The sequence below is a fragment of the Pygoscelis adeliae genome, unplaced genomic scaffold (genome assembly GCF_000699105.1).
Source record: "Pygoscelis adeliae isolate BGI_AS28 unplaced genomic scaffold, ASM69910v1 Scaffold31, whole genome shotgun sequence".
Taxonomy (NCBI): Eukaryota; Metazoa; Chordata; class Aves; order Sphenisciformes; family Spheniscidae; genus Pygoscelis; species Pygoscelis adeliae.
The window spans coordinates 4,728,678-4,741,264 of record NW_008824233.1 but is presented as its reverse complement, the minus strand read 5'-3'; the positions used below and the strand labels follow the sequence as shown (position 1 = coordinate 4,741,264).

The 12,587-nt window shown below is 40.8% G+C and overlaps 1 protein-coding gene across 1 annotated transcript in view; it reads right to left on the bottom strand.

The window, feature by feature from the left end:
* FAT4 (FAT atypical cadherin 4) overlaps positions 1 to 12,587 on the bottom strand; it is a 161,550-nt gene that overhangs the window by 51,740 nt on the left and 97,223 nt on the right. Inside the window, 2 exon segments of the mRNA XM_009334958.1 lie at positions 10,470 to 10,644; positions 11,382 to 12,304. Of these exon segments, the coding sequence (XP_009333233.1) occupies positions 10,470 to 10,644; positions 11,382 to 12,304 (1,098 nt within the window).

Sequence of the window (12,587 nt, the reverse complement as noted above, 5' to 3'; positions counted from 1 at the left end):
CCCCATCCCTGGAAACATTCCAGGTCAGGTTGGACGGAGCTCTGAGCAACCTGATCTAGTTGAAGATGTCCCTGCTCATGGCAGGGGGGTTGGACTAGATGACCTTTAGAGGTCCCTTCCAACCCAAACCATTCTATGATTCTATGAATTCACTAAGCTTTGCAGTTTCACAACAGGGGCAACATTACATTGCAATACATTTAATATGCTGCTGAAAGGGTGGGACTTGTATGCACATACAGAGACAGCTTTAAGTCCTCTGGTGTATATACATTTCCCTATCCCTCTTCTTTTCCTCTCAGTACAAGTTACCTGCAGCTGTTTACCCAGAGAGGAAAAAAAAGCTGTTGCACTATTACAGAGCTGGACCTATTGGAACACAGTTACAGACCGAGAACAAAACACGTGCAATAAAGCAAAGGTATAGTATATATTTAGCACAACTTCAAGCTGTTGCACGTAACAATCTCATTCTACACATACACACGCTCATTATCATAAACTTATCACTTACACATCTGAGAAATGGTAGATAATATATTCCTCCAGTTTAGCATTTTCCCCCATTGCTGCTTGTTTAGCACATTTCAAAACGTTATGAAGGAAAGGCTGAACGAGTCCTGCTCCACCGCCCACAGCGTAAGCTGGATACAGGGTTGCTGACATAAGCAGATACCAGCTAGCGACTTGTGGCTGTCAGGTTTCGTTCTCCTTCCACGAAAGGCACAAGCATTAATCCCATGTGCCGTTAACCCCTTGACATACACTTGTAATCTAGTCAAGGTATAGGTCATTGGAGACGGTGCTCAGAAAAGACACAGGTATCGCGGGTTTCTGAGCCAGACCTGCGCTTAATCTCAGAGCGAGAAGTTGCCTTCTTCCAAATACGTTTCAGAAAATGAATCTTTAAGGAAAATGTTTCACAGCTGAATATAATGCTCATAACAAAACCTGGCTGGTCATAAGGGTGCATCCCCCCTGTGCCTGCACTGCAGGCGGTTCTGGGAGGGCAGGCATGACCATGTGCACCACCAAGGCTTCTGGTGGCCGAAGTAAGATTTAAAGGAAGTGGAGCTGCAACTTAAAAGAAAGGCAGAGACATTTAAAAAAATATTTGCTTAAAACCACCAAATTACTTCTCCTTGTTATAAGTTCTTGCTGTAAACAGAAAAAATAGAGAAGCTGGCTCCTGCAGGGACTGCTGACTAAGGCAATTTTTGACTGCTTGTGACTCCTGAATATCCCACAGCGAAATTCCTGTAATGCATGATTTTGAATTATGCTTTAAAAACACCCTGTATAAATAGTGAAGATTAACCAGCAGGATAAGTGTTCAGGCCATATGTGCATGTTTTGCTTGTTTTATCCTTGCAATTAAGGCTTCCTGAAATTGTAGCTTTGTATTTGAAGAATGAGCTAGTAGACTGTCAATTTATAAGGTGTAACGTTTAACTTCAAAAATGGTTTAAGATCACCAAGACTGGAAAAATCTTAGTATTTCTCAAAGGCTGAGAAATTGCATAGCATAATGACTACTCTAGTTATCTTATTCTTCTGCAAAACAGATTACATTCAGCGAACTCATTAGCACATTTGAAGTAGAATTTCATATAAAAGTGATGTAAGCAGAAGGACAATAATTTTAAATTAATTTTCATTTAAAACTTCCAAACTAATCATAGTGGATTCTTCCAAACTAATCACGGATGAATGAAGAGATAAGAGAGGAAGTGTAACAGCCTGAAAATTTACAAACTGACAGTTCTTTCTTCCTTGAAGTTTTCGATCGTCTACTAAATCCTACATATTAACCATTATATTCTAGCTTGTTTTCCAGTTTAAATACATCTACCTGAAACTTTTTTCAAAGAGAGATACCTGCTTTTTTCCCCTCAAACTAGTGCCAAGAAGTTAAGAAATAATAGTAAAGCAAAAAAAAGCCAGGACAACAGTGAAGACAGCTTAAAGGTCTGACAGTCAAATTTTCATTCATTTGGATCAATACTGCAGAGTATTTTTCTGTACCATGGCAAAACTCAGAGAAAATTTAACTGCCCTGGCATATTTCATACGTTCAATTCTCACTTTTTCATCACTCCCCCTATATATACGTTCACAATAAACTGTTTACTGGTAACAGTGCCTGACTGTCCAATATACATTCAATAAAGCAGTACTGCAACAGTGGTAGGGCTGAGGGGAGAAGTAGGTCTTAAGACCATGCATGTGAGATGAGGCTGAGGATCAGGACGGTAGCTGGCTCGTTTAATGAACTTCACACTAATTTAAGCAGGCTCCTGAAGTGACTGCATCCCATTCATATTTGCTACATATCACAGTAAGTGCCCACCAGTCTTTTGTGAACATGGGGGTGACGTTCAAGAAATTAACCCAAGATAGAATCACACAACTTGAGAAAACAATGGTATTTCAGCCAAAGCGAGAAAGGACTTTTTCCCAACTGTGCGATGGAAAATTCCATCCCAATGTGGATGGAAATAAAGGAGAAAAAATGTCCCTACCAAGCAGATAAGCTACTTGAAAGAGAGTGGTAAGAACTTCTTTGAACTATGTCTTCCATACAGTACAGTACATAGTACAGTTGATCTCAGCTTAGCATAGATCAATATTTTTATCATTTATGACTGAAAGTATTTCAAACTTTAACCAGATAAATCTGTAATCCTGCATTAAAGATGATGCTAATTGCTTTTTATTAGATTAACCCTTTAAGGAGGAGCAGAAATCAGCTTTGACAGTTCATGGCACATGCATCCCTGGCAAAGCTGGTATTTGTAGCCCTTTATTTCTCTTTTTTTCCTTTGTTATTTTTCGAGGTTCTTGTAAGAAACTCTAGATGATGAGAAACAACACTGAATTACTGGACATTCCTGTTTACCTCATTAGTGATGAGGTAACTTGATAGAATAAGAAAGACCATCACCTACACTCAGTCTTTTTTGGTGGCATAGTATTATGTTTCTTGAAAGAGCCAACAACAATTCTCACCAACATTTACGACCAACAAAAAATTCTTAATAAATAATGATGTTTCTATCAATAGTCTGGATTTCTTTTACTTATGAGGGATGCAAAGAGGTAAAAGATTTAGTTACATAATAAAACTTGATATTTTCAACTACAATTCCAAGAATGTCTGTAGAGAGATTAAAACTTTTGGATGTGTTACTACACCTTATATTATGCTTTCCTAGACTCTAGACAAGAAGTACATTAACCTCACTAGGATTCTCCTTGTCTATTAAAAAAAACAAAACAAAAACCAACAAAACAATTATGGGATTTGCATCCATACTGAGATAGAACCTATGGAGTTCTCAACACCACCTGGGTCTCAATAACATAACTATGTTTTTGTGCAGATAGACTGCAGGTTTTTTATATTGCAAAGCACAAACATGCACACACTGTGCTTGATGCCCCCCTCCCGTGTCAGTTCTGCCATACCTGGCTCTCTTCCAACACCCCAGTTTCTGAACCTTCTTGCCTCTGTCTCTGTCAATGCAAAATCTCTAAAGACTTGTTTCTAAAGAATAATACTTCTAAAGGCTCTAGTTCAGTAATTGGTCTATTTTATATCTACATTAATAACAGCAGATTAGAAGGTCTTACATTACTTAAAATAATTTCCCTTTTTCTTTTGTTGAATGCAGTGACATGGAGAACAGCTCACGCAACAAACCTCAGATAGAAGCAGTTCATCCCATCCTAAATAAGCCCGTCAATTACTCGCTGGATTCTCCATGATCCCAAGAGGGGGCAGAAAGGGAATTGCAAATGTGAGAAATGTTTGAATGGAGAGGTGTGCACTTAAATTGAGGACTTTTCTAAAAGTCCACAAGTATGTCTGAACTATAGAGAATAAACATCTTTAACATGTATTTCTAACTCTGATTGCCTTGTCCAAATAAAATCCACCATCAGTTTGAGTTGGTTTCAAAGCTGAAGTTCTGTCCATGATTTTAACCTGAGCAAAAAACTAACTTTCATTGTTTTCACAGATATTTCAGCTTGTGCTGGCCAGCCTGAGCCCTTTGCCAACCTGAATATACGTCTCTCCCCTACCCCACCCCAAAGAACATATGTGCTTGGATTTAGCCCAGAGGCTCTCGCTGAACTATTTTGAAAATAGTGATCTAATAATGAAGTTTTAACGCCAAATAGAAGACTAAATCCCTCAAATGGTATTCTGGGGCTGGACTGCACATCTCACGGGGCGGTCCTCTGAAGGGATGGGCTAAAGCCCTCATCTCCTTTGGGGAGTAAAAGTGTCACAACATATAGATGTGGATACGCTCTATTCCTTGACAATTACTCTCTAGGGGACATTGGACTGACTTTGCCATAAACCCGCTTCCTAAATAGCTTTTTGAGCTTTTGTCTTCTAGAGAAAAATTAAAAAGTGCTAACAGTTTCTAGGCTCCGTGAAAGGGTAAGATCCTGCTATTAGCTTCCCACAGCTACAAAAGGCCACTCTCAATTCTCTTCTCTCCTAATTTTAGACGATGGTAAGACAAAATGAACACTATGAACTCACTGATGAGTCTGTCGCCATTTCGGTTCTCCCACTATGTGACTTCGAAATAAATTTAAAAATCATGCAAAACTGCTAAAATGATAGTTTTAGTACCAGTATTAAAAGAGCCAAAATAATAAAACCAGTAAAATAGGAAACCAGTAAAGCTAGACTCAGGTAGACAGCACTGACACGAGGAAGAGCTTCCATAAGGGCAAGGAAATAAATGGAGCTGGGAGAGAAACCAATATTCACTTTGAAACAGCTGTGGCATAAAACAAGACCATAGAAGAGAGCAATCATTATGTAAACTGCTAAGCACCAAGGTAAGCATACGTCAGCTTCATTTAGCTCACCGAAGCCTGAAGCGATGTGTATATTTAGACATAGCACAGAAAGCATGGAAAACAGGACATTTCTAACTGAAATTTCTGAGTTGCTTGTTTGTTTTGACAGCACCAAAATTTAAAAATAGCTGAATTTGTTTTAAAAATACAACTCATTCTTTTAAGGCAACATCTTTTCACACTGTAGAGTGCCTGTTAAGTAGAAATACAATGTACGCTAAGAAAACAGGATGAGTATAAATGTCTCTAAGCCCAGTCACATGAATCTCAGACAGTGTTAACCCTCAAGACTCTTTCTTACCATTACTAGAAAATACGGTTGTCCTTTACTTGTCACCCCAAACTGGGAAATATCTTAAAATGTGTTAAAAAACAATACAACTACATTGTCAGATTTCATCTGATTTTAGAATTGAAGGGAACCAAAAGTCTACCTCAAAAGAGAATTCCTGAGGAGGATATAACCTCTCTGCTTGGTTGCCCTCCTGCATTCTTGAAGGAAAGAATGCATAAGTCGGGGACCAACATTTTCTAAAGAATAAACATATGGTTGTTTTTCATACAGGCCAGGGATGTATACAAAGAACAGCTAACTAAATATAATAATCAGTCCACTGATTCCTTTCTTTCAGAACTATTTATCTAAATCAGTAAATAGCTTATTTAAAAAAAAAATTAAAACCCCACAGGAACACAGCTTCTAATTAGAAACATCACATTTTGATTTTGGTTTTATTGTGGCAACGTGCCCTTCTGACCAACCAAAGCAAGAGGTGGTGGTTGCAGTTTATTTAAACAGTAGTCCTGGGCAGCTAGCAGGTTTCCAGATGTGCTACTCGGCATCCCTGCAACCAATAAATAAAAGGAGAACGACTGTTGGAATGCTAACATTTTCTCCAGAAAATTGCTCAAAGAGTTAAAGACAGGGATGATAAAAGCGGCTGCACCAGTTCTTGTCATGGTGCCAGAACTGAATGTTTATCCAGCGCTGCGTCCCCACCAGATGGGGTGAAAAAAAAATATAGAATGTCTCTTTTCCCAACCATTTTGCCATGAAGAAGGGTATAGCGAAGCAAAACAGATGATTTATGTGCTAGAAACAGACCCATAAAGACACATTCAAATAGTTGCATGTAGGTTTCTTGGCGTTTATGTTAGCAGACATTTTGGGGGAGCATCTGCAATCTAAATACTATCATGTTATTCCATAGTCCATCATTTTGCCTGTCATTATATTTATAATTCACGCACTCTGGTGTTACAGCTTGTGCTGCAAGAGGAGCCCTAAATTGGGATGGGTAAATTTTGGAGTTGAATTATGTTTTATTTCTCAATCAAAACCACAGGTGTACAGCGCTGGAAGATGCTGAATGTTCCTAGTGATGGATGCTTTGCGTGTCTTTGTAAATCCCCACTGCCTAGAGCGGCAGTCTAGTATCTGAGACCCAGCAGAAGTTAGAGCAGGGTGGAAGCGCAGAAGTGAGGGAAGAGCGATGATAAAACAAGGTTGAAATCAAGAACCTTTGTGCAGACTATCTTGTGGAAACTGGGCATGAAGCAGGCTGCATGGCCACAAATCACCAAGCCAAGCGCCAGAAAACGTTTTATCAGCCTCTTCCCTCCCCCAGAGTGGAGGGAAGACTCTCTGCCGACCCAAGATCTACCCTGAGGACCGGGTGGAGGATTAGCAGGCAAGGCCAAGGAATAGCTGGGCCAGAGCCAGGACGGTGCATATATCATGACTGACTTCTCTGGGCCTGAGGGGAGCCCTTGCTTGGGAAAGCATTTTTTCAACAACTGCTCGAATTTCCATCGCTGGTGCATGTGGTCCCACCAGCGGTCCCCGTCTGACCTGCCCAGCATGCTTACGAGCAGCTCAACTCTTAATAACTCAGCAACTCTTCTCACATGCCCAGGACTGAGATCTGGGCTCTGGAAGAGCACGCCTGCATGGCGTGAGAAAGCAGAGAGATTTCTGAGCCAGCGCGGGCACCGCATCCCATGCAGCCCTGCCGGCTCAACGCTACGCAGGCTGCTGCTTCGCAACGTCCTAATCCTTCACCTGCTACAAACAGACTCAGTGTACGTGCTGCCCATACATGCTATAAAACCCGTAAGGTAATGAGGATGAAATTACAGCCATTACCAAAGCCGCTGCCCCTTCTGAGGCCACGGAATGTTTTCAGTATATTGGACCAACACCTCTACATAAAAATAATGAAAAATTAAAAATCCTTCTTCTTCCATCAACTTCCCCATACAGAGACTAGGGTAACACTGTAAGAACCACAGTCACAAGTTAATGAAGTGATAATAAACATAAGAAAAGTAAGAAATCCTTGATTATGTATAGGGAGATCAGGAAGACAGCCAAAACCAAGTTGACAATCCTTCAGTTCTTATGTCTAAAGGTGCTTCTAAGTATGTATTGTGTCTGCTTCCTTGAAAAAAAGGGAAGAGTTGGCACAGACTTCTATAGGAGCAGGATATCGTCCTTTAATGTTTTAAACCAGTCAGTGTAGCCTATAAAAAGTGAGATGCAGACCCTAAGAAAAATGGGAAGCGGGTTGGACAGACAGAATGTTCATGTGCTACCCAAACATTTCCAGAGTTAACTGCATCTGGATGTCTACCATGATTTTTATCTGTAAAAAAAACACCACCCCAAATAAGATGCACCATATATGGCAAGGCTGTTGCTTGGGCTGCTAAAGACAATCCAAAAGACTGTTTATTACAGCTAATAAAAGCCAAATTCAAAGTGCAAAGTGTAATACCTTTTCCTTGATTTATTTTCAAAGATAATACGGGTGTGGATAATTTCAGACAAGTCTGCTTTCTTCGACATTTTGGCAGGCACTGCTTTCCTACAGAGGAGCACTACCTGGTTTGCCTGTGCGTTTCTGGTTGAATTGTTTCTACGCAAAATCCTTCTTTCTAAGCATTATCAAACAAATACAAACTAAGACACTCCAAAGAAATAGTTACATTAGGCAAAGAGCTGGATATGCTTGTGAGAGTTTCTTTTATAAACCTTTGGCAGCTGCTCAAGAACATAATACCCAAAACACTTTTCTTACACATTTCAAGACCATGTCTTTGCCATCTTTTCTGTTAGTACAGCCAGAACTACCTGCTTTAATGAAGCAGGCACCGACTACCAAAGGTCAGTGTGTTACCACCTGGATATCCATCACATACCCATACTGGTAGCTTTTGCAGTGTGTTGTATATTTTGAAGTAATAACATTCTTCTGATAAGCGGCAACCCTTTTAGAAAGGCTTCCTCCCACTTAATATTTTTCTAACTCAGCTGCCAAACGTCTACAGAAGTACATGTGCATTCTGTGTATGATAATGTAATTTATAGTAATATAAAATTTGAGATGCAGCTTGACAGAAATCCCAGAGTCTGTAACTTGGTCTGTTTGTTGCACATTATTGTGACAAACATGGCTTTTTAAGAGGTCTTCAGCAAATTATATGCCAGAGTGTTCTTTACCGTCTAGACTGCTTGAACTCAGTATGACTAATTCAAACAAAACAGAGATCCCCTAGAATTTCTTAAAGTACTTTAAATATGTTACATACTTAAGTATCTATTATGATTATGGTCCACATCCTGTGTCCACAAAAATCAAGTAAAGTTTTGGCACTGACCTCTACAGAAGCTGGACATTTTCCTGTGATGTTTTGGTTTAGATAAATCCTGACTAACAGAGTTTTAAATGTATTCTTTGATGGCATGAATTTAGAGCAAGTCTCCAGTCTAATCAGAAGATATTATCTAATGTTATTCACAAGGCTGGTTGAAAACTGTACTAAATCACACTAACTGTGGATTAGTCAGACTGTAAACTTAAACACAGTAGAACAGTTAAATTTAGCTTAAAGTTACTGCTGAACATCTGCTTCTGAACACTTTTGCTAGTACCTTTTAACACTCATAGGAGGGAATAATAACTTGTGAATTACCTTTATGAGAACATAGCAAATTAATAAAAAACCCAAACAAAACAGCTTCAAAGAATGTTGAATCAGGATAATATCTAAGTTTAAACACAGGAACTAATGAAACATGCTGCTGTTATTATCAGCCACTTATGGCAAAGGCCCCATGCGCGCTTCATGTATTAAAGTCTCCCCTGGATTATCTGAAACTCAGACATCTCGGAACACAAATAAATATTTTCATTTGGAATCGTTGGGTAATTCTCCTGGATTTCATATTTTTTAGAAACCAGAGTCTAGGAAAATATTGTGCTTTTGTCAAACTTTTGGCTTACACACTGTGCTAGGCGCAGGGTACAACTGACTTCTTGCTCCTCTCCTTTTTCCAAGAAGGACAATAATTGCTGGCTGTGTGACACCCCTTATCAGTTCAGTCTTTGGGTATTTTGTATGTAGAGCTAGTCAGTTCTATACAGTCCTAACTGACTCCTGCCAGCTTGGACTGGGAGAGTAAACAGACATCAAGGATCTGCTTTCCCTTACATATCCAGCCTCAGCTTCTGAAGGAACATGAGGACATTCAAGCCTAAGCAAGTCCAAGTCGCAAGTGAGCAGTTTGTGGCTATAGAGTAATGGAAAGACAGTGTAAAAAACACAAAGCATACAGTATCTCTAGCCAAAGTACAAGACAAATGATACGTCAAGTCCTAGAATTGTGTTTCACAGCTTCAGCTGTGCTCAGACTGTGAAATACCTGAGCACTGCTGCAATAGGAAAATATAAGCCATAGATACTGTCACTGCCACAAGATACTGCACACAGTATGGCAGAAAACAAAATTGTATCCACTTGTCAACAAGTTGGGTTTGCTTCTATTTTTATTATTAGAAAGTAAGAACAATTCTGCAGTAAATTAAATCCATCAGACCGTGGGGGACCAGAGATCAGTCCAGAATGTGATGCAGGATGTCTTCGTTATTAATATTCACACCAAAATCTGAAACCAAAAATTTGTCCTCGGACACCTCAAGTGAAAGTGCCATTAGTCTTCAAAACAAGAATTCACGTCCTGTTTTAAACTGAGGGAACTTGGAATACATTTGGGATTCTGGAGCAAACGTATGACTAGATGCTGAGCAAAGCAGAAAATGAAAACTTTGACATGTGAATTGCCATTACTTTTCAGGGGCAAGATTTTGGTAAGATTAACTGAGTAGTCCATAGCTGTTTTCTGGCCATTGATTTGACCTGCCTGCACATTTCTGATGACAACATTATATTGGGTTTTATTGCCATTTATGTTGGGTTTTTTTATGGCTATGCATGAGGCTCTTATGACCTAGGTAGGACCACTTACTACTGCAGGGCAAAAATCAACCTACCTAAATCTGTAGTGAGTCCTACTAATATCAGACGGCTAGACATAAGGATAAAATCCTGATTTCCAGAAACGGAACTCCCTTTGACATCAGGCAATCCCAGCTCTCCCCACAGAGATCTAAACTGAAGCTTGGGAACCAATCTCCATCCGCTAAAATTTCAGACCATCATGAAAATATTTCTTTTCTATCCAGAACGCAATGTTTTCAAGTGACAATGAGTTTTCACCGGCAGAGACTGCCCATTTGCTTTACCTGCATCAGCAGCTGTGATCAGTAGTACGTACTGCTCCTTTGCCTCCCGGTCCAGGCTCTGCACCAAGCGCAGCTCTCCGCTGACCGAGAGAGTAAAGGCTCCTTCTTCATTTCCAGCCACCAGAACGTAAGTAAGCTTGCTGTTTAGGCCTTGATCGTCGTCCCTTGCTACAACCTGCAAAAGCAATGCAAACACGTGGGAAGAAATATCAAGAACTGATGAGTGCAGGGTCTGTAAAATTTTATTGGGATAGAGGAAATATCCAAATTAACGGATTGAATTAATCCAAATGCTTTAAGGGCTAGCATAAATTAGCTGTAATTGTAAAAATGAGTTAACACAGGGGTGATGGACTTAAAAGCATAGTTTGAAAATATTAAATAGTCAATTACTTATTTTTCTCAAGCATAAATACAGTAAAGACTGTGTTGGGGCTCAGTGAAAACCACAGATGATCTGGTATAGGCTGAGCTCCCTATCAAAGCAAGCATTGCATGTCCTGCCGGCTGAATCCATTTAGCGCTCTTTCAATGTTTGGCACAGAGCCTCATCCCATGTAGGCAACGATCAGATTCAGCGATTTGTCGCATGAAAGTTGAGATTGAGATGAGAGAGACAGCAACTCTTAAAGTCCCAGTGTAGGCGGGAAGATAGGTAGGGAAAACACAAACAAAACTCCAAAGCATAATAGAGACTTTTGGTAAAAAACAAGAAAAAAACCACCCCCACCCAAACAAACAAAAAGGAAAACAAGTCAACAACCACTGCATGTTAGATTAATGCCAAGAGGCAACTTTTCAATTGGCTTGCACCTTTTTAATTTTGGAGGAAAGACACTATACATCGATACCATATACTGAGGCATGCTAAAAATTGTAGGAAATACATATTTATTTGCTGAATGTACTCACCTGAAGAATAACTTTCGGGAGCGTCTCTAAATTCTCAGGGACGTTCACAGAGTAAGGAGAAAGTTCAAATGTAGGAATATAGTCATTGACATCCTTCAGAATAATACTGACTGTCGTGGTATCGGTCCTCGGGCTGCTCCCACGGTCGGCCGACTGAACAGTCAATGTATAGGAGGGCTTTTTCTCTCTGTCCAAAGGCTTGGCAACTGTTATCACCCCCGTCACAGAATCGATCCGAAACTCATTATTGGCATCTCCGCTCACGATGGCATAGCGGACCTGCCCATTTGTACCTTCATCTCCATCCGTAGCAGCCACCTGGATTAAATCCGTCCCTGTCAAAGTATTTTCTCCCACCTCTACTTTATAAAGCTTTTGGGCAAAAAGCGGGTTATTGTCGTTGATGTCCAGGACTATAACCACCACATCCATAGATGAAGAAAGGGATGGCTGGCCCTTGTCTGTGGCTACCACAGTCAAGGTGTAGTTGGACACGGCTTCTCTGTCGAGCTCCCCGGTCAGCCTCACTTCACCATCAATAGTGCCGATGCTGAATTTGTTTCCCAGAGGCCGGAGCAGACTGTATTCGATGTAGCTGTTGGGACCGCTGTCGGGATCGGTCGCCTGCGCTTTGAACACAACCGTATCTATTGGCGTGTTTTCTGGGACGTAGGTCAGCTTCGGGGAGATAAAGCTTGGAGGGCTGTCGTTTACGTCCAGCAGAATAATTGAAACTTGGGCTGTGCTTGTGTACCTGGAGGCTGGGAGAGGGGCCATGTCGTGGGCTTGCACGACGAGGCTGTAGAACGACTGGCTTTCCCGGTCCAAAGGCTGCCTGATGCTCAGCACCCCGCTGTTGTCGATGCCGAACTGCCCCGCGCTGTCCCCAGATGCGATGCTGAAGGACAGCTGCGAGTTGGAGCCTGGTGGAGCAGGGAGAAGAAAGGAGAACGTGACTTCATCCCACTGACCTAGATAGAAATGTTTCTGGCCTCATTTCCTATGGAAACGAGGACTGTATGATCGTACTGCCTGTTCAACCTCCTTATCACCATTTCTGAATCCACCAGCTAATTTCAGCCAAGTTTCACAGTGGAGCAGAAGCCTTTGAAATAATTATTTTCTGACAAGAGTTGAAGAGAGAGAGGGAAGGATGCTAACTGGAGCGGCCGCAGAGGGAACGGCCAGCAGAGCTCAGCTCTGCTT